Raw genomic sequence first — 18,951 nt, forward strand, 5'->3', positions numbered from 1 at the left:
GTTTGAAGATGGTTATTGGTCATGTTGTGAACTAAGTGGTGTGACCCAGCGCTTTAATTATTAATTCCAGATTTTATTGATAAATCTCAACTTATCGAATAAAATCGGCCTTTATCCTTTACTATAATAATTTATAATATGGCAAAGAATAAAGGCCGATTTACACTATCATAAAGACTTGTTTGATGTTTGAATTATAGAGGCGGTATTGTCACAATATATGTCCCGGTGTTAATCAGTAATAAAGTTGTCACGACAGCAATTAAACCAGGTTTCCTGATTTTCCAATAGAGATAATTGTAATCACTAGAGTATTAGAGCCTTCTGCTTGGTCTGTCCCACGTGTCTCACTGAAGCTTTATTGTGTAGCTCTAGAAACCTATATACATAGCTGAGTTCTTCACGGCGGTTATCTCTCTTTCATTAGTCTAGATCTCTATAATTAGAAAACTATAGTGAACATGTGGATATAATAGGTGCTATCTTGTATCTATCCTATCCCTTGAGTCAGAGGATCAGTATTTACTGCTTGTTTGTATTTTATTCTCTGCCCACACCTTGAGTCATTATTCAAACTCTTCACTTACTGGAAGAACGCTTAAAAGCTAATTTTTTTTCATTTATAATTTACTCAGTCGGAATTTTGTTCGCTGTCATTTTCGAAGGTATAATGAAGAATCTCTCGTGATAATTCATATTGTAACCTGGCATTGTTACGCATCCAAATAACTGTGCTGTATCATTTCAACCATCTAAACATTTCAATCATCTGTCGTATTTGAGTTAATATAAGGTTTCATGTTACGAACAATTGGAGTACTAATAACACTTTTTGGGGACTTATCCACGTGTTTCTGTACCGTAATTCACTGGTGATCAGCACTCTATAGTCCGTACCTTAATGTAATAATAGTACATCCAATATCAGGGATCGGTCCTCGCCCAGGCCTTATGAGGCCTAAAATACGAGAATGACGGCGCAGTTCATCCTCACTCGTTTCCCCATAACCATGCTACCCGCCCCCCCCCCCCCCCCCCCCCCCCCCCCACTAACTAACCATGATCTGTTCACCACGCTCCACCGACTATCTAGAATCTTGCTATAGTCAAAAAGTCGACAATAGTATGATTTAAACACAATAGTATGATTTTAAAACAATAGTATGATTTAAACACCTATGGGTGGATTTAAAACCTTTATAAATCACAGATCTTGATTCAAACGTCATAGAATTCCTTTAAATTGAAGATTAGGTTGCACTTGGTTGCATGGTTAGTTGGGTTTTAGTCGTACCTCCATTCTATAATGCCATTATGATGATGTCAGGTGCTTTTCAGCATATTCTGCTTCAGCCTATTAGCCACTTCGTGGTGGTAAGGCTTCGTTTTGCTGTAGATTTTACGATCCTAAACTTGTTGGACTCGTGCTACGAAACAAGGGTATTTCTTTTTGTGAGCTAAATTATTACCTTATCTTTAAACATTTGAGTTACAGAGCTGTAGGAATCTCGTTGACTCGTGCATTTGCGGCCTCTTTATCATTTTGTATTATTGACATTCATTACGGACCTACCTGTAAGTACTAATAATAAGGCTGAACTTTGTCAGATGTTGCATGCCAATGACAACAGGAACGCCTCTATTACCCTGTATTACTAGCAACCAATACAACCAATTTAACCTGACTACTACCAATCTCCGATACCGGCCTGAATTCTGTCCATAGCTTACTGTTTCCTGACTGCACCATCCAGCAGCCTTCGCAGCAGCTAAACTCAGTAGTCCCTGGTAGCCCTCCATGAAGTACAAAGCAATAAAACTAAGGGAGATGCAGATGTTGAATGCAATGACTACGGGATTGCCCCCGTACTAAACCATCTAGTACTAGGTAAACTAAGGTAAAAAATAATATTAATCATAAAGCGCAAATGTACTAATCTTTGTATTCTAAATGGGGAAAAGAAGAAACATTGTCAGTCAGTCGAGAAAATTGTCAGTCAGGCTATATGGCAGCTTTGTAGATGTTTTGTGGACAATGCTAGTAGTGGTCCCAAGTAGGCTTGCGACTGGAAATGCGGAGTTAACTCGATTTAACGGTATACAACGATCCACCTCCACTTGTTTTTTGGTACTAGCATAATGTGTTAGCTGTAGCCATTTAAAAGCAAGAATCTTTAAAACAAAGGGATGACAAGGAAAGAAGGAAGGAAAAAGAATAACGGCTCAAACATTATTAAAGTATTTACAGGATCATTATTTTTACTGTAAATACTAGCAGAGTAGCAGGATAGTTTGTTATCATTATAGTTTGTCTAGTCATTATTCACTCCGTTGGGGCAGTGGTCTTAGTTCTCAATTAATTTGCATTTATGGACTTATTGTCGTAAGTGCTCATTTGTTTGACAGCCTGTTTTAAGTGTCTAGCTTATTAACATGTCATAGTGGTTATCTACAGACCTCAGACGTGCGGCGGGTACAGACGTTTTATAAATTAGTAAATGGGGTACTTGGGTAATTAGACGTCTTATATAGCCCGGCCACTTTGATGACGTTCACAACCAGGTGAACTCTGTGCGGAAGGTTTGGTTTTAGTTGTCTGCTGCTTTTGTTGTGGTAAATAGGTAAACTACTTGATTGTATTTTTGGTGGCCATTGGACGAATCCAGGACGAATCACGGACCATTTAGCTAAATATGTTCCCCTTGAATAATTCACATGTCACAACTTCATAATATTTGAAATTTTATTCGCATCATTTAACATAACTTGAACTATTTGTGCATTGTGTAGTGGGTTGTTACGTGCTCTCTTTTGCGCAGTTTAACAGTTGATTCAGCCGGGACGACATGTTTTAATGTTGACCGGCGACGACATTATAGTATAAAATTATGCTTTATCATTTATATGATTTGATATGATTACTCGGAGTTATTAGTTAAGACCTTTGCTCCTCTAAGCTGAAATATTAGTTCATTCTCTAAATGCAAAAAGCTTTATATCGTATCTAATCCAATATATATAATTATCATCAAAGGACTTGATGCGAAAAATATTCATTTAATTTTATCACAGCAGGTTGAACGTTTCTGTTAGGTAAACATTAGATATTACATTGGGGGGATTGAGGAGGTCGTGGGTTCAATTCCCGCTCTCGGCATATCTCACCCCGACTTTTCACGAAACATACTACCTTACTGCTTTGATTCAGTGATCAACTGCGTGATTAGGACCATACTTAACTACTTAAGCTACCGAGGGGGGGGGGGGCAAAGTCAGTACTCATACGTTGGGTCTTATACCACCTCCGTGTTTCATATTTGAGACCTGTAACTTTGCAGATGGTATACTGTCACTACTCATTCGAGGATTCCGTCACCAAAATTTGAAAATGTATGGGGGCCACACCCAATCAACATTGAATTGCTTATACTCGTGTCTGTGAACATGTCAAAAATTCCGTTGTAACATATTGCTATAAGTCATTGAATCCGGAATATAATGTGAAAATATGGTGCGAAACGGATTTAAAATGACGAAGTTATCAAGTAATTTGTTTATCTCTTTAGCTAAATCTATTGGGTAATCAATGATTATCCAATCACTAAAGTCATCATGTGATAGCGTGCTACGACACCGTAATTGGGCTCTCTGCACGATTTCCATAGTGCAGATCTAGTTTCAACCCAGTCACCTGATCACACGTAATGAACAAACTCGTTATGCTTCATATCTCGGTCATCTGAGAAGCTAGAACTCTCATTTTATTCAGGGTGAATGTAAATTGAATAGCCAAACTCCTCCACGTCGGTTTTCTTTCTCTGTTAAGTTTTCGTTTATCTCAGCCTCTGTAAGCCGTGATTAATTGAGATGAATTTAGGGTAATATTGTGTAATATGTAGATAGTGTAATGATTATAATAAGGCGGTCGTGGGGTCCAGTATGTGACGGTAATATTTTGGGCATATATTAGTATACGACAGTTATTGCACTTAAGTGCAGAGAGGTCAGTTTAACATATGTTTGGGTCAGTACGAGGTTGAATTATGGAGTGTTTACAGAATACTAGTGTTACTATGTTGCGGCTATCGACAGGATAGTTAGGGATTGTTTAGCCGGGGCGAGCACTGGAGTAAGAGGTTTAACATAAGTTTAGGTCAACACGAGGTGTGTTTGAGTTTGTACGAGGTTGAGTTATGGAGTGTTTAGAGAAGGCTAAGGTTACAAGGGCGTGACTATCGACGGAATAGTGGAGAGAGGGTTAGCTTTTGAGGAGAGTGGAGTGCCAGTTTACCCGATCGAGAGGGGGGTCATTTTGATACCGGGCAGGTTCTGTAGCTAGAACCTGTTAAGGTTAGGTCGTTCAGTTAGGTAGATGGTCATAGTGGTCAGTATAATATTGGCGGTCGTAAAATAGTGGAGCATTACGTAGTTACTATTATCAGGCTTGGTTGTGGCCGGGGTCAACAATGGTTGGTCCGACACCAAGGGATGTCTTAACAACACTGGGCTCTGGCAGAGCGAGAATCAACAATGGTTGTTTCAGGGCATCTAGATTAAGGTGAGAGGAAGAACCAACAGTGGTTGATTCTGGGCATCTAGATTAAGGTAAGAGCGAGAATCAACAATGGTTGTTTCAGGGCATCTGGATTAAGGTAAGAGGAAGAACCAACAGTGGTTGATTCTGGGCATCTAGATTAAGGTAAGAGCGAGAATCAACAATGGTTGTTTCAGGGCATCTGGATTAAGGTAAGAGGAAGAACCAACAGTGGTTGATTCTGGGCATCTAGATTAAGGTAAGAGCGAGAATCAACAATGGTTGATTCAGGGCATCTAGATTAAGGTAAGAGGAAGAACCAACAGTGGTTGATTCTGGGCATCTAGATTAAGGTAAGAGCGAGAATCAACAATGGTTGTTTCAGGGCATCTAGATTAAGGTAAGAGGAAGAACCAACAGTGGTTGATTCTGGGCATCTAGATTAGAGTAAGAGGAAGAACCAACAGTGGTTGATTCTGGGAATCTAGAATAGAGTAAGAGGAAGAACCAACAGTGGTTGATTCGGGGCATCTAGATTAGAGTAAGAGGAAGAACCAACAGTGGTTGATTCTGGGCATCTAGATTAAGGTAAGAGGAAGAAGCAACAATGGTTGTCTCAGGGCATCTAGATCAGGCACGGCCAAGGCGAGTTGACCGTGCTATCTGTGTTTTATATTGCAGCGCCAGATCGCTGGGCGTTTATGGGCGATACGAGTCGGGTTAATTAGGATTTGAAGTAGAGGTTGTCGGATTATTCATTATGTTGTTTCATAGTTTAATATTGTGTACCCTTTGTTATCACGCTCGTTTCCATTGTCCAAACCCTTAATTAAATGCAAATAAACTTCGAACCGGGAAGCAAGTGACGACTGCTTACACCTCTTTCTCACTGAGACTAAGTTTTAGTGGTGGTTGTGTTTGTTTGTTTAAAGTGACGGACGTGACTCCAAATTAACCGCTAATTGTACTAGTAAGTAGGGTAATGACATATTTGATATTGTTTTTGTATAAAATGTTAGTCAGTAGCTATGGTGACAAAATTTAATTAAAGTTGTGATGTTTTTACTGCATCGTTTGTCGTGATCATTCATCTTGAATTAATATTATTTTCCGCTTTTGTCTTCAAAGGTAGTTTGTCAAGGCTTTGATAATTTTTAGTTGGTAACTTACCGATTCGATTTGTTTAATATTGCAATCCAATACTCATTTGAATTCAATATTTAACGCTTAATATTAATAAGAAAACTCATTCATTTTATTCTTGATCCACCCAGCTGAAAAGAATTAACAATGTCGTCGGTTGAACCAATACAGCCAATTAACCAGACCTACTACGAGATCTCCGATACCGGCCTGAGATTCTCCCTAGCAGCTTACTGTTTCCTGACTGCAGCCTTCGCAGCAGCTGGAAACTCAGTAGTCCTAGTAGCCTCCATGAAGTACAAAGCTATAAAACTAGACCGAGTGTCCACCATCTTGATCAGGAACATAGCTATCGCTGATCTAGCGTACTCGCTGTTGGTGATGTTACAAGTTGGGTTGTCTCTATCAGTGAACTCCTGGCCGTACGGTGACGGACACGATGCTCTCTGTCACCTCTCAACCTATCTTCAACACGCTCTAGCCTTCACTGATATCAACCTCATCTGTGCTCTGAACATTGCCAAGCTGACCTGCATCATGTTCCCGCTCTACGCCAGACTCAGATCATTCAGGAAGGGAGCTGTAATAAGTGGTATTGTCTGGCTGATTGCCAACTTGTACCCACTACAAGCCCTGAAGAGAGGGGTGTACTTCGATTACAGGTCCTACAGATGTGCCTACGTTCACACACCTGATTACTGGGTATGGTTAGATCCGGTCAACATATCCCTCTTCCTGCTCCTCCCCACCTGCATCGTCTTCATCACCACCCTCTGGTTATTGTTCTACGTGAGGAGGATAACAGGGGCTCACAAGCAGGCTGTGTTCACCATGCTGCCTGTTTCTGTGGTGTTCTGTCTGTCTTATGCTCCTATTGGAGGGTACTTTGTAGCAGAGAAGTGGATTATAGAGAACGCTGGCCAGGAACTTTATAAGGACCGGCTTTATACGAGTCTGTACAGATACGGCATGTTGATCAAGTTCATCAACAACAGTGCCAATCCAATCATTTACTTCTTTACTGTTCAGAGTTTTAGGACTTTTGTAATGCAGAAAATATTCAGAGTTAAATCGGCTGATTTGAGCAGAACGATGACTCGAATGACTCGAGTGGATAACAGTACAAGATTCTCAAGACAATTAACCAATATAAATATCTCATTACCTGCTACACAGAGGCTTTCACGGCAGGTCACCAGTGTAAATAATCTGGGGATTGTTACAAAACCTATCGTAACCACGGTAACTGAGGGAAACTAACGACGATAGGCTAACAATGACTACCACGGTAACTGAGTTGGAAACAGGCGATTATTAGCCGCAATATTATAAATGACCCTGAAAATTTTGAAATTAGTAGTTCCCCACCGAGTTCAGGATCGAAGATATCACGGCAGCTCTATTTGGGTTATCGTCTGCAAATGTGCTATGTTCTATCGTAGATTGAACTATTTTGTCTTATGTTAATTATCAATTATTGTTATAAGTCAATAACTTAAAGTTTGGCTTAACTTAGATTGGAAGTGGCTGATTTCCTTATGCTAGAATCTGCTAATAACTAATTTAACGGTAATTAAGACTCGCATTATTTTTTCAACGTGAGAAAAATGTATAGTGTTTACAAAATATGTATCTTCTATTTTATGGAAATTAAATGCAGATTTGTTTCTAATAAAACATAATTAATATTTAATAGTAAAACTAAAACGGATTTTAAAAAAATGTTAATGCAGATTACATTTATGAATCTGCGTCAAACGCCACTGCTGCAGCAAGTTAAGACCTTGACAGAGTCACTCAGTGAGTCAGTGGTCTATTAGAAACAATATGTCGCTTCATGAAGAGTGAAGACAGATTTGAGTCTCTAAGTCTAAGCCATGCTGTCAATAAATATGCTTGCCATTTACATGTGAAGTCTACCAGTATTCAACCTCCAAAGGCAATCTTACGCCTGTCCATCAACTTCGGGATCTCCGAGTAACTATCAGTTCTGACCAAGGTCATATGGAAATCGTGGCACTTGCGGAATCGCGATTTTTCCCATTCTCCGCGACAAATCGCGATTTTTGACGTTTGCGGCGACAAATCGCGATTTTCTCAGGTCCTCGCGACAAATCGCAATTTTCAGTTCTCCGCGACAAATTGCGCATTTTTCTTAAAATCTGAGGACCAAATTTGCACATTATCCTTTAAATCCGAGGGCCAAATATCACTTGCTTTATAAGTATACGGATTATGGAACCAATCACATCCACTGCCTTCCGAATGTAGGTACGGACCTCAGAAGACCGGAAAAATATATTTTCGGCTCATATTCATAATGATCAGGGTAGCATGAAATATGAACAAAAGTAGTTTCCAGAAAACTCGTTTTGCAAAGCAGTCTACGTAATTGTAATAAGCGCCATGAATTGGCACAGAATTTGTTGTCTCCGATTTTGATAAATTTGATACCACAAGTTGCCTCTAAGTATCTAAGTATCAATAATGAAAATTCACTGTGCAGCACTATAAGGTCGAGCTGATGTGGGCCTCCTGTGCATTGCGAGTGTGTAAGAAGGACGAAAAATGGGTAATTTCTTGCTTAAATACATATTACTCCTAAAGTATTGAATATTTTAAAATACTTTTTACAGGATCGTAATCAGCTTGATCAGACGGAACTTTTGGTACCAAGATGATAATATTTGAAGAACCAAATATTCCAAAACATTTCTCAAAAAATTGTGAAAAAAATGTTCCTTTAAATCTTGAGATATTAGTACCAAAAGTTTAGTCTCGCTGAGCTGATCACGACTCCATAACCGTGGAAGTTATAGGCCAAAAACTAAACATTTGCGTGAAAAAAGCACGCGCGGCGAACAAGCAGATTTGTTTGCCTGATACCACCCTCCATCGGACCCATTAACCGTTCCATTGCAGATGGTGGGTTCCTACTCTGGATGAGTTCCTGATAAGCAGTAACGATGCTAAACTTAACAAATTTGTTTCCACTTACGAGTTTGGCGACACTTCAAACTCTTTGATAGGTAAAATTGGCGTCAGAAGCTATGGTAAGTTCTTTTCATTCAGCGAATATTTTGCGAATACCGTAGAAAAAACTTAAAAGTTATTGATTAAAGTTCATTATTCCGTGCCCTTGCAGGAAAGTTTGTGAATAGTTACTCGATATTGGGTCGCAACATAATCCCCTTCTCCGTGGGCGTGTACGTGGCGTGGCAGTCATTTGCACGTGCTAATGACGTCTCTCAAGATAACCTCTGCGTTCAGCTCACCAACGTCTGCATGCATCAACAGGTTTCTATTTTCATTTGTATAGAGAACTATTTATATTTTTAATAATCACTGACATCACAACAGTCAACCATTTCGTGTTTACCACCGTACTTTCCTCAGATCGACCTATCGCTCTTCCCAAGTCCAATAAAACTCTGCGTTGGAGTTCTGCCAAAAACTGGACAATTCCACATCACGACCAGCAACGTGTTGTTCATGTCGGGCAGCATCGAGACTCACGACCCTCTACAAGAATGTGGCCAGGAGTTTGATCCGGAGTCCGGAAGTCTGGCAGACGGAAGGAAAGTTCTGGAGTTTTACCAACTGTTATCACAATCAAATGGAGTCATTAAGAGGTGTGATTTAGAGAACCTGACGTGTGAGGTAGCTACTGAGAAGTGTGATAATGGGTCCAGTTCTGTTGATGGTAACCTCATGCTTCTTGATTCCCATTTCCAACTGATCCAGGTACAATACAATGCACTTTTCTCCTTATGACCTTTCTCTGCTTATTTTGTCATAAATTGTAGCATGTTTTTCTTAGAAATACTAGTGGCATACCAAACCTCAAATACACGATAAAAAGCCCCCATAAAGCTACAACTGTTAACATCCTCCTCTCCTTCCAGTTAGAGAGAATGCAGACGTCTCCCTTCTCTACCCTCACTGGAGCCAGCTCCATTATCCTAGACGGCAGGGGTTTCTGTGAAACCAACTCCATCAGTAAACCTTACCCAGGCTCCTGTCGCTCTGACGCTGTCTGGGTTGATGGCACTTGGTTTGATGTGCTGGAACCTGCTCTCCAGGGAGTAGGAGTAAGCAAGGATAATGGTGAGAGTTGTGAACCAGATGAAGAGGTTATGTCTGAGATGGTAGAAAGGAAGAAAGTGCCCGTCCTGCTGAAAAGCTTGCTTTCAAAGGTTTGTCCAGCTTTTTGTTATATGAAAAGTTGTGGTGGCAACTGTGATACAGCAACTTTAATCATGAATATTAAATCATGTCCGATATGTTCCTCCTTTAAAAATCCCCCTATTTCCGTTCGTTGCCCTTGTATGAAAGGGCCCTTGCTATCAAATCACAGCAGTTCACTGTAGGTTCCACTCTAAAGTCTAAACTGGACTTCTAGTAGCTAGATTCGTACCTTCGCTCGGTTCTTGTAAAGTTGTAACACTTCCTTTCTGTTGTAATTATTGTTCCCCTAGTCAACTAGTTGCTCTTTATTCAGCATGCAGGTCTCAACATCTTCTGTTGCCATCATCACTGACTTTCCCAAACTAGATGATCTAAACAGGGTGCTGCACTATGTTCTACCGTGTGTCAGTGGTCTAACCATGGCCATCAGTATTGTAAACATTGTTGTCATGCTCAACGTAGGGGTTCTGAGGTCGCCCTCCACTGTCATCTACTTTACCTTGATTCTTATGGACATTCTTAACGCACTCACTGGCTTCCTCATCACAGCTGATCCTGAATCAAAGCACTGGAAAGGAGTAGAATCAAACATATACCTCTTCACGTTTGATGCAACAATAGTTCTCATATTCGGTCTGGGAGTAGTTAGATTAGTTTGCATAAAGATGTCAGCTCTCAGAGTACTGGCTAATCTCCTGAAGCTGGCCTACTCCGCTGCTCTAGCATCGGTGCTATTCGGAGTGTTTGCAGTGTACTACTCACATCTTCTCCATCGTCTGGGGTACAGCAAATCCTTCGTGAACTACGCTTGGTTAGACCCTCAGAGTTAATGAATCGTCTTCTGGCCACGTGGTTCATGTCACTCTATACCTGGTTCGTAGTGCGAGGCAGCAGGTCCCTGATCCACTCCCCCGTATTCAAGAGAGCCAGTACCACTTCCCTCTGCATCACTCTCAACTTCATCGCCTCCTACACCTACTACACCTTCCTGAACAGTGCTAGGATGTACTACACCCTCCACCACCAGGACTGTCCTCCCAGATCCTGGATGATGGTGCTGGTGTGCCGGGATTCTCTCTACATCGGCGTCACTGCCATGTGTGTTCACAGCTTGAACAACAACATCATCCTGATGAGTCAGTGCCATGTGAGGGAGTTCATCTGGAGTCACCTGGTCTACTTCTCACGTGATCTGAAAAGGAAGTGCAGTTGTAACCAGAGAAATGAGAGTTATCGCTTCTTTGAGGACTACGCTTAATTGTTTAAACTTTTCAGTCACTATCCAATTATTCCTTGATTAGTAAATATTGAGTTTCCGATTTATGTAAATTTTGTTTGTGATATACCTTCTAAAAGATTTTCGACTCGCGCGCGCGCTATTTGAAATTCGTCCACATGAAAATTTGTATTTATTTGATATAACGAACTTATCTACTAAATTACCTGGCGAAAGTTGAGGCTCATAAAACTGCTTCTATTCAGCTTACAAATCTTTGTGAATCTAAAATAATCTAAGTGACCTAAAACTCTAAAACTCTAAAACTCTAAAGCATTATCGACTATCATTTATCATGGAACTCTCTCCCCAGGAGCGGACTCGATGCTTTACAGTAACCTATTGGGCAGCTCAGTGTGGCTACACAGCAAGCACCTCACTGTAACCCGCATATACCCTGCTCTGGATGGTGCACTGCACGTGTGCTACGCTACCTGCTGTTTGGGTGACACAGACCGTTGCCATGAAGACGTACACGCGCGGCACTTGGCCGTGGGAATTCTGTCCAAGTCGGAAGTTTTGGATTCTACCAACGTGGATCTCTCACAGCAGTTTTTTACTGTGGCCAGGTTTATAATTGTTACAATACAGTGTACCCGTCATATGTTCGGATAAGGCAATGTGTGAGTTATATATTGATTTTACTTTCAATTATTTGAAGGATAGAGCCAGAGGTGGGGGTTGAGGCAGAATTCATTCTGATTAAAGCTGCTTTAACCTCAGCACTAACACTATCAACAATTTTTGAATACCATAATCCCTTACTACTCGAGTTTGCGTTTGGTACCCAAAAACATGATGCCGAGGTAAAATAGGAACGTGTACAACCACTGAATCGTATGATTTGTACACTTTTATATTGGTATATGCTTTGCATATTTCCTATGACAACCCTTCTTCAGTTGTGATACCATAGCTACTGAGATCATTATTACTTAATTTTGATTCAACCTAATTCTAAGAAATACACTAATTATTGAACTTGATTCTAATTTCGAATAAACATTTAATCAGACTTACTCACAAACGTCCATAAAAATCAAATGGACCATTTAAAACTTTTAAAATAAAATGAAAAACATTTCAATAACCAATTTCAGTTATCAGTACAAAATGTGTATCTCATAATGTGTATGTGGAGAAAGGAGCTCAGCGAATTTTGATGGGTTGTTGTACGATAGTCGTGTTACTATACTCCAGAGTATCTTAACTTTATATTCTGTATCTAGATCATCACCTTTAGTACGCGAAATGCACGTATCTATGAACTTTTGATTTGAAAAGTGTTCATGAAGCATCATGGAATCCGTTAGCATGTTCTTGATGCAATCAATGGTACCCTTCAGTACATCTAAATCACTGCTGGTTTCGAAGATATCTACCAATACCTCCGGTATGTTCACACCAACATTCACCAGACTGACAATACGCTCCTTTACAACAACTGACACTGACATCTTAGTTAACATTATAATCAGGCTGTCCGCAATACTCTCTCCTCGCTCATTTCCAATCCACCTTTTTAACAGCGTAGGTACACATTTCAGGACTCCCTGTTCACCAAGCTGAATAATATTCGCATCATCGTATGTTAGAAATTGCAGAGTAGTAGATATGTTATCCATGACTTCCCCATCAGAGCAGTTCTCACATGAGTTGATCAAGTGTTCTGATATCCCACTCTTAACCACAGAACTCGCTGCATCATCTCCTGCATACATTACTATTTCTTTGAGTACGTAGGTCAAATTCCTGCAGTACTCCACCTCACTCTGTGTTTCATAGGCATGAATAAACTTTTCACTGGATCCAGTAGAAACGAGGTGTACGAGAAATTGTTTCTCAAAGTCTAATTCAGTGTAAGGTATTGCTCCTATGGTAGCAGCTAACCTAGAGACTCCATCTTTGGTGTATATTACATCAAGGTCTGGCACCAAAAGTTTAAATGCTTCAGTGTCCCCAATACCGTCTAGACATTTGTGTAATAGAAGTACAGCTCCTACATTACTGTCATCGGATTCAGATAACTCTTTTAGTAACTGAATGTGAGGACTTAGCAAATCGTTGGTTTTGCGAGCGTTTTTAGTTTCTAATCCAAGGAGGACTTCAGTAATACTGCTGCTGGTTATAGTGTTCGACTTAAGGCGATTGAAGATGGAGTTGAAAAATGCTGGGTTCAAGAACTCTGCTTGGAGTGCATTGGTATCTCGTACTATGATTTTTATTAAATCAAAAGCGTCATCGATGAGCCTGTCGCTGGTGTTTGTTTCAACTATCTTTTGCAAAATATTAGGAATATTTTCTAGTGAGTCTTCAATATCTTCTCGACCTGTGGTCATGAAATACACTGCATTAAGTAAAATGGTTATCACAGATTCATCATTGCACCACTTTTTAAATAGGCTGCATATGTCAGAAAAACATCGATCTTAACGAGTATTTCCTGACTGATTTTGCTATTCATTGCGATACTCTTAATAATATCAATGATATAACAGATGATTTCACTATCAGTACAATTTTCGCATGCTTTTATGAAATGCTTTACGACTCCAGTCTCGACCAGTGAACATTTTGCTTCTTCATCGCCACAATAAGCTACTTTTTCTGTCACGCAAAACAGGTTTCCCCGATAGTCTTTCTCGGAATGGTTATCGTAAGATTCAATAATCTTACCAATGAAACCAGTTGAGACGATCTTGCTTACGACTTCTTTCTCAAATTCTTCTTCCGTATATGGAATTGCTTTAATGCAGCTAGCTAGTCTGGAAATTCCCTCATCTGTAAACATCTTGTCAAGCTCTGGTACCAAATATTGAATGTTTTCAGTAACTACATTGCAGCCCAGGTGTTTGTTTAACAGTATTACAGCAGCTACATTTATATTAACCTCACCATCATCTGCCTTAGCCAGCTCCTTCAGTGTATCATATGTGAGGACTTAACATTTCATTTGTAGTGTTAGGATTTTTATGTGCCAATGCAAGTATGGCACCATTGAGCAGCTCAATTTTAGTTCCATTTTCTAAATTTCCTGACTTCAGCTGACTGAAAGCATTTGAAAAAAACTGAGGATTTATAAACTTCTGATGAAGTAAATTCAGTGTCGGGACAAGTTTTATATCACACCAAAGGTTTCGTTGATGACGCATCACTGGTGCTTTGTTTCTATTATCTCTTGAAGGATGTTAGGTAGTCTCTTGCTCTGAAGTATTGTTAGGCGACCTTCGATCCTTCACATCACGAAAAGTTAACCAAAACATATGCTCTAGGTAAGACGTCATAACAGATTCATCTTTACGCCACTTTCGAAGGAGAAGCAGAACTATTTTGTAAACATTCCATCTCTACAAGTTGTGTAGGACTGTCTTTCGTTGTTTGGCTGCTATGTTCTTCAAGACATCAAAGATGTTGCTGGTAATACCACTGTCAGTACAATCTTCACAAACTTTTATCAGATACTCTACAACACCACTCTCAATAAGAGAGCAATTTATATCTTTGTCATTCAAATCTGCAAGTCTTTCCGCCACATGGGTCATGTTCTTACGGAACTTTACATCAGGATGACTATCATAGGTCTCAACAAACTTATCTACAAATTCATTGCAACCCAAGTATTTAGTTAACAATATTACAGCAGCTGCATTTATGCTTATCTCACCAACATCTGCCTCAGCCAGCTCCTTCAGAGATTCAATGTGAGGACTTAACATATCTTTTGTAGTGTTAGGATTCTTATTTGCCAATGCAAGTATGGCACCATTGAGTAACTCACCTTTAGTTCCATTTCCTAGATGTTCTGACTTCAGCTGACTGAAAGTGATTGCAAAAAACTGAGGATTTATAAACTTCTGATGAAGTAATTCAGTGTCAGACAAGTTTTTGATCACACCAAAGGTTTCGTTGATGACGCTATCACTGGTGCTTGTTTCTATTATCTCTTGAAGGATGTTAGGTATGTCACCATGCACTGAAGTGTTTGTTAGTGACTCTTCGATATCCTTCACATCACGAGAAGATATACAAAACAATGCTCTAAGTAAAGACGTCATCACGGATTCATCTTTACGCCACTTTCGAAGAAGCAGAACTATTTTTGAAAGCATTCCCATCTCTACAAGTTGTGTAGGACTGTCTTCTTTGTTTGCTGCTATGTTCTTCAAGACATCAAAGATGTTGCTGGTAATACCACTGTCAGTACAATCTTCACAAACTTTTATCAGATACTCTACAACACCACTCTCCATAAGAGAGCAAGTTATATCTTTGTCATTCAAATCTGCAAGTCTTTCCGCCACATGGGTCATGTTCTTACGGAACTTTACATCAGTATGACTATCATAGGTCTCAACAAACTTATCTACAAAGTCACTCGTCAATCGTTTGTCTATCATCTGTCCCACAACCTCCACCGAATAAAACTCCGTCAGCTGATCCAGGCTGCCTGCTAACTTAGAGATCCCATCCTCTGTGAAGATCTTATCAGGAGGAGGTATTAATCGTTCCTGCATTTCCGTATCACCCATGATCCCAAGGCATTTGTTTAGGATTAAAGATGCTCTTACAATGACTTTGCAGCTATTTTCAAGTCCAAGTAAACCCTCAAATAGCTGGTAATTTCTCTTGACCTCACCGAGGAGCCCATTACATGAATCTTGTAGGTCATTATCCTTGCTTGGTTCCATCTCAAGGAAACATATCTGTATAAACGCAGCAAGGAGGATCGCAACGATGTCATCATTAGTTTTCCAGGTAGTCAGCAGGTCAAACAGTTTGCCGTACAGACCATCTGAAGCAAGGCAAGGCAAAAGAGCAAAATTTTGTGCCGATGAAACATGTCTTAAAACTGTTACAATATTCGTCATCAGATCAGCATCATCTGAATCTTCACACTCACTCAAGATAAGTTTCGTTATCCCACGATCTACTAGCTCTTTAAAACTTCCCTCCTTGCTGTGATCACCGTATTTAGAGATCCCTTTCAGCAGCAGGGTTGCATCTCGTCTGAATTGTATGTCCTCATTCGTGCTGTACAAATCAACAAACACACTGAGGAACTCTGTGCTAAGAATCCGCTTTGTGACATATGGAAAATTAAATTTATAATACTCATCTTCAGGAACGGCACGTATCTTAACAGCAAGTTCGGATATTTCCTCCACCGAGCAGAGTTTACCTTTTATTGGAAACTTAATGTTTTGTCCGGTTTTGTCCATTTTTATGTCTAGCCCTAGGGGTTCGTTCGTCCTTTCTCTTCAGTTGATGAACTCTGTTCTCCTGAAAATGTTGCGAATGTTGATAAAGACGGATTGTAAAATTTATTTATACTATTAGTACAGACAGATCCATCTGAAAAAATCGATTTACTGACACAAGAAGCTTTCTAAGGATTTTTGACGTTTTTGAGTTTCATTCGATGCCCTTAACTTTTCCAAACTTCCCGAAACGACAAATTCGCAAAGTGTATCCGAAAAGAATTTTCCTCCACGTTTCATGCAATTTGATCACTTTTGACGAATTTTTTTCTCAGTCTCAAAAAATATTTGGAAGTGAAAAATTGTCTAAAAACTACTTTTCTTCGTGTTTAAAGCGATTCCAATCATTTTGACTTTTGGTAATTAGGTAATTAGTAATTATCCAATTATTTGATTGTCTGACGTGAAAGTTGTCATTACAAACGTTTTTCTCGTTGATAAGATAAACACCCTCGATTAATCTGCAACCTTCTACGATGTTCACAACTAAAGATATTCGACAAACAAGAAAGGTGGGAAAAAGTGGCAAATGTGACCTTACGACACGTGGAAAAGTTTGGAAAAGTTGGTCTGCCGTTAACTTTAAGGGCATCGAATGGAACTCAAAAATCCTTAGAAAGCCTCTTGTGTCGGAAATCGATTTTTTCAGACGGATCTGTCTGTACTATATCAGTATATTACTTATATATTATGTATATTACTAATATACTTTATATTACTGTATATATTACTATATATTACTAATATAATACAAATATTGCGCATATCAATTTTTGGAACCTCTACCAGTGGTTAGAGATGATACTTACTGTAACTAGTAATGGCCGACCGCACGATTCTGGTTAAGTCAGGTGATGCTAGTCCGGGACATTTTATAACTGTAAAATAGACAAATGTGTATATCTTTTTCAATATAATTGACCGATTGAAAATTAACATTGTTGCAAAACAATCAAGAAAAAAACAATTCAAGGAAACAAAAATTGTATTTGATATCAATTAAAGCAAACAAAAATGTATTTTATATATAACTAGAACGACCTTTCGGCCAGATATCATAGGTGACTTGGAGTAGCAAGAGAGTGGCTATAAGAAGGTATGTATATATCCTCAAACTTCGGCCAGATATCATAGGTGACTTGGAGTAGCAAGAGAGTGGCTATAAGAAGGTATGTATATATCCTCAAACTTCAATGAACGTGTCCAGCTACTTGAAAATTTCCTCGCCAGAAGTTTTTCAAAATATGATCCACAAAGATTAGAGAGAGATTAGAAATAATATCATATTTCACAAAATTGTGTAACACACTGTAATGAGCACTATAACACTCTCTACAAACCGACAGTTTAGGTCCTACACACATTCATGTCCTACACACATTCAGGTCCTACACAGTACACACATTCATGTCCTACACACATTCAGGTCCTACACAGTACACAGTGAACACACATTCATGTCCTACACACATTCAGGTCCTACACAGTACACACATTCATGTCCTACACACATTCAGGTCCTACACAGTACACACATTCAGGTCATACACACATTCAGGTCCTACACTCATTCAGGTCCTACACACATTCAGGTCCTACACACATTTACCTCACCATTTACGTGTAATGTGTACATATTTTCTTGCTGTTGATCCGCTTACGGAAAAAGAAGCAAAGCTACACAATATTGACACAAGGCCACTATGTTTTCTTTTACATTCGGCGCACACAGCTTAGGATAGGAACAAAATACAAACTCTGTTCAGACCCAACCCCACCCTACACATGTGGTTATTGTCCAGAAATTATAAAGCTCTTCAAATACCACCCCACCCCTCCCCCCAACAAACTAACAAATATAAAGCAAACGAAGCACAATGAACTTAATAACACAATGAAACTTAATAACATGTGTTTTAACATAGCATGACCACATAAAGGCACGGGTTACACTAGTGACCACATAAAGCCAAAATCAAAAGTACCAAACGCTGACTAATGAGTACCGAGTATAAATGCCTTAGAATGTAAAACAACAACATAGAGATTACGTTATAGAGAGATTAGGAGTAATATCATATTTCACGGTAGTGTCCAAGGGAGACGGTCTCAACTGTTCTCGACTGTCAAGGTTTCAAACCATGGCACTCGATAATGATTTTCTGGCCCGGAGTCAGCTGATCGTAGAGACCATAGGAGAACATGAAATATAGACGGGACATATATACAAGATTGAAATGTATATTGTATATACAAAATATTAGAGAACAAACAATCAGGGATCAAGCAAAAGTTACACTAACGTCTAACAGGGCCACATATTATACTCAACAGAATGTTATTATTATTATATGGGTATTCTACATCCTGGAGGTAGGGGTCATCTCTCCCTTGGTGCAGAAATTAGATTTCCGTCTTTACACTTCAAGTCAACGATAAACAAGCGATAAACAAGCGATAAACAAGCGATAAACAAACGATAAACAATCGATAAACAAGCGATAAACAAACGATAAACAAGCGATAAACAAGCGATAAACAAGCGATAAACA

At 39.4% G+C, this 18,951-nt stretch overlaps 4 protein-coding genes across 4 annotated transcripts in view; 3 read left to right on the forward strand and 1 right to left on the reverse strand.

The window, feature by feature from the left end:
• LOC134812705 (POU domain, class 2, transcription factor 2-like) overlaps positions 1–18,951 on the forward strand; it is a 1,142,226-nt gene that overhangs the window by 658,985 nt on the left and 464,290 nt on the right. The gene's annotated exons all lie outside the window — the stretch shown is intronic.
• Positions 1–18,951, forward strand: part of LOC134812704 (fatty acid synthase-like) — a 63,289-nt gene that overhangs the window by 42,182 nt on the left and 2,156 nt on the right. Inside the window, exons 20-24 of the mRNA XM_063820231.1 lie at positions 8,600–8,706; positions 8,823–8,974; positions 9,074–9,421; positions 9,583–9,873; positions 11,455–11,710. Of these exons, the coding sequence (XP_063676301.1) occupies positions 8,600–8,706; positions 8,823–8,974; positions 9,074–9,421; positions 9,583–9,873; positions 11,455–11,526 (970 nt within the window). The 3' untranslated portion in view covers positions 11,527–11,710. The remainder of the gene's footprint in view (positions 1–8,599; positions 8,707–8,822; positions 8,975–9,073; positions 9,422–9,582; positions 9,874–11,454; positions 11,711–18,951) is intronic.
• Positions 1,385–6,937, forward strand: LOC134812386 (G-protein coupled receptor 4-like). Its single transcript, XM_063819783.1, has 2 exons — positions 1,385–1,440; positions 5,861–6,937. The coding sequence occupies exon 2, from the start codon at positions 5,969–5,971 to the stop codon at positions 6,935–6,937; it is 969 nt and encodes a 322-aa protein (XP_063675853.1). The 5' UTR covers positions 1,385–1,440; positions 5,861–5,968.
• Positions 12,502–17,279, reverse strand: LOC134812802 (uncharacterized). The gene is made up of 2 exons (XM_063820370.1): positions 17,209–17,279; positions 12,502–16,421 (listed from the first exon to the last, which is right to left on the reverse strand). The coding sequence occupies exon 2, from the start codon at positions 16,358–16,360 to the stop codon at positions 14,489–14,491; it is 1,872 nt and encodes a 623-aa protein (XP_063676440.1). The 5' UTR covers positions 16,361–16,421; positions 17,209–17,279; the 3' UTR covers positions 12,502–14,488.

This window comes from Bolinopsis microptera, chromosome 3 (assembly GCF_026151205.1).
Source record: "Bolinopsis microptera isolate Bmic1 chromosome 3, MBARI_Bmic_1.0, whole genome shotgun sequence".
Classification (NCBI taxonomy): domain Eukaryota; kingdom Metazoa; phylum Ctenophora; class Tentaculata; order Lobata; family Bolinopsidae; genus Bolinopsis; species Bolinopsis microptera.

Coding starts and splice junctions, on each gene's coding strand:
- LOC134812802 (XM_063820370.1), bottom strand. CDS start 16,360: ATGGACAAAACCGGACAAAACATTAAGTTTCCAATAAAAGGTAAACTC.
- LOC134812386 (XM_063819783.1), top strand. CDS start 5,969: ATGAAGTACAAAGCTATAAAACTAGACCGAGTGTCCACCATCTTGATC.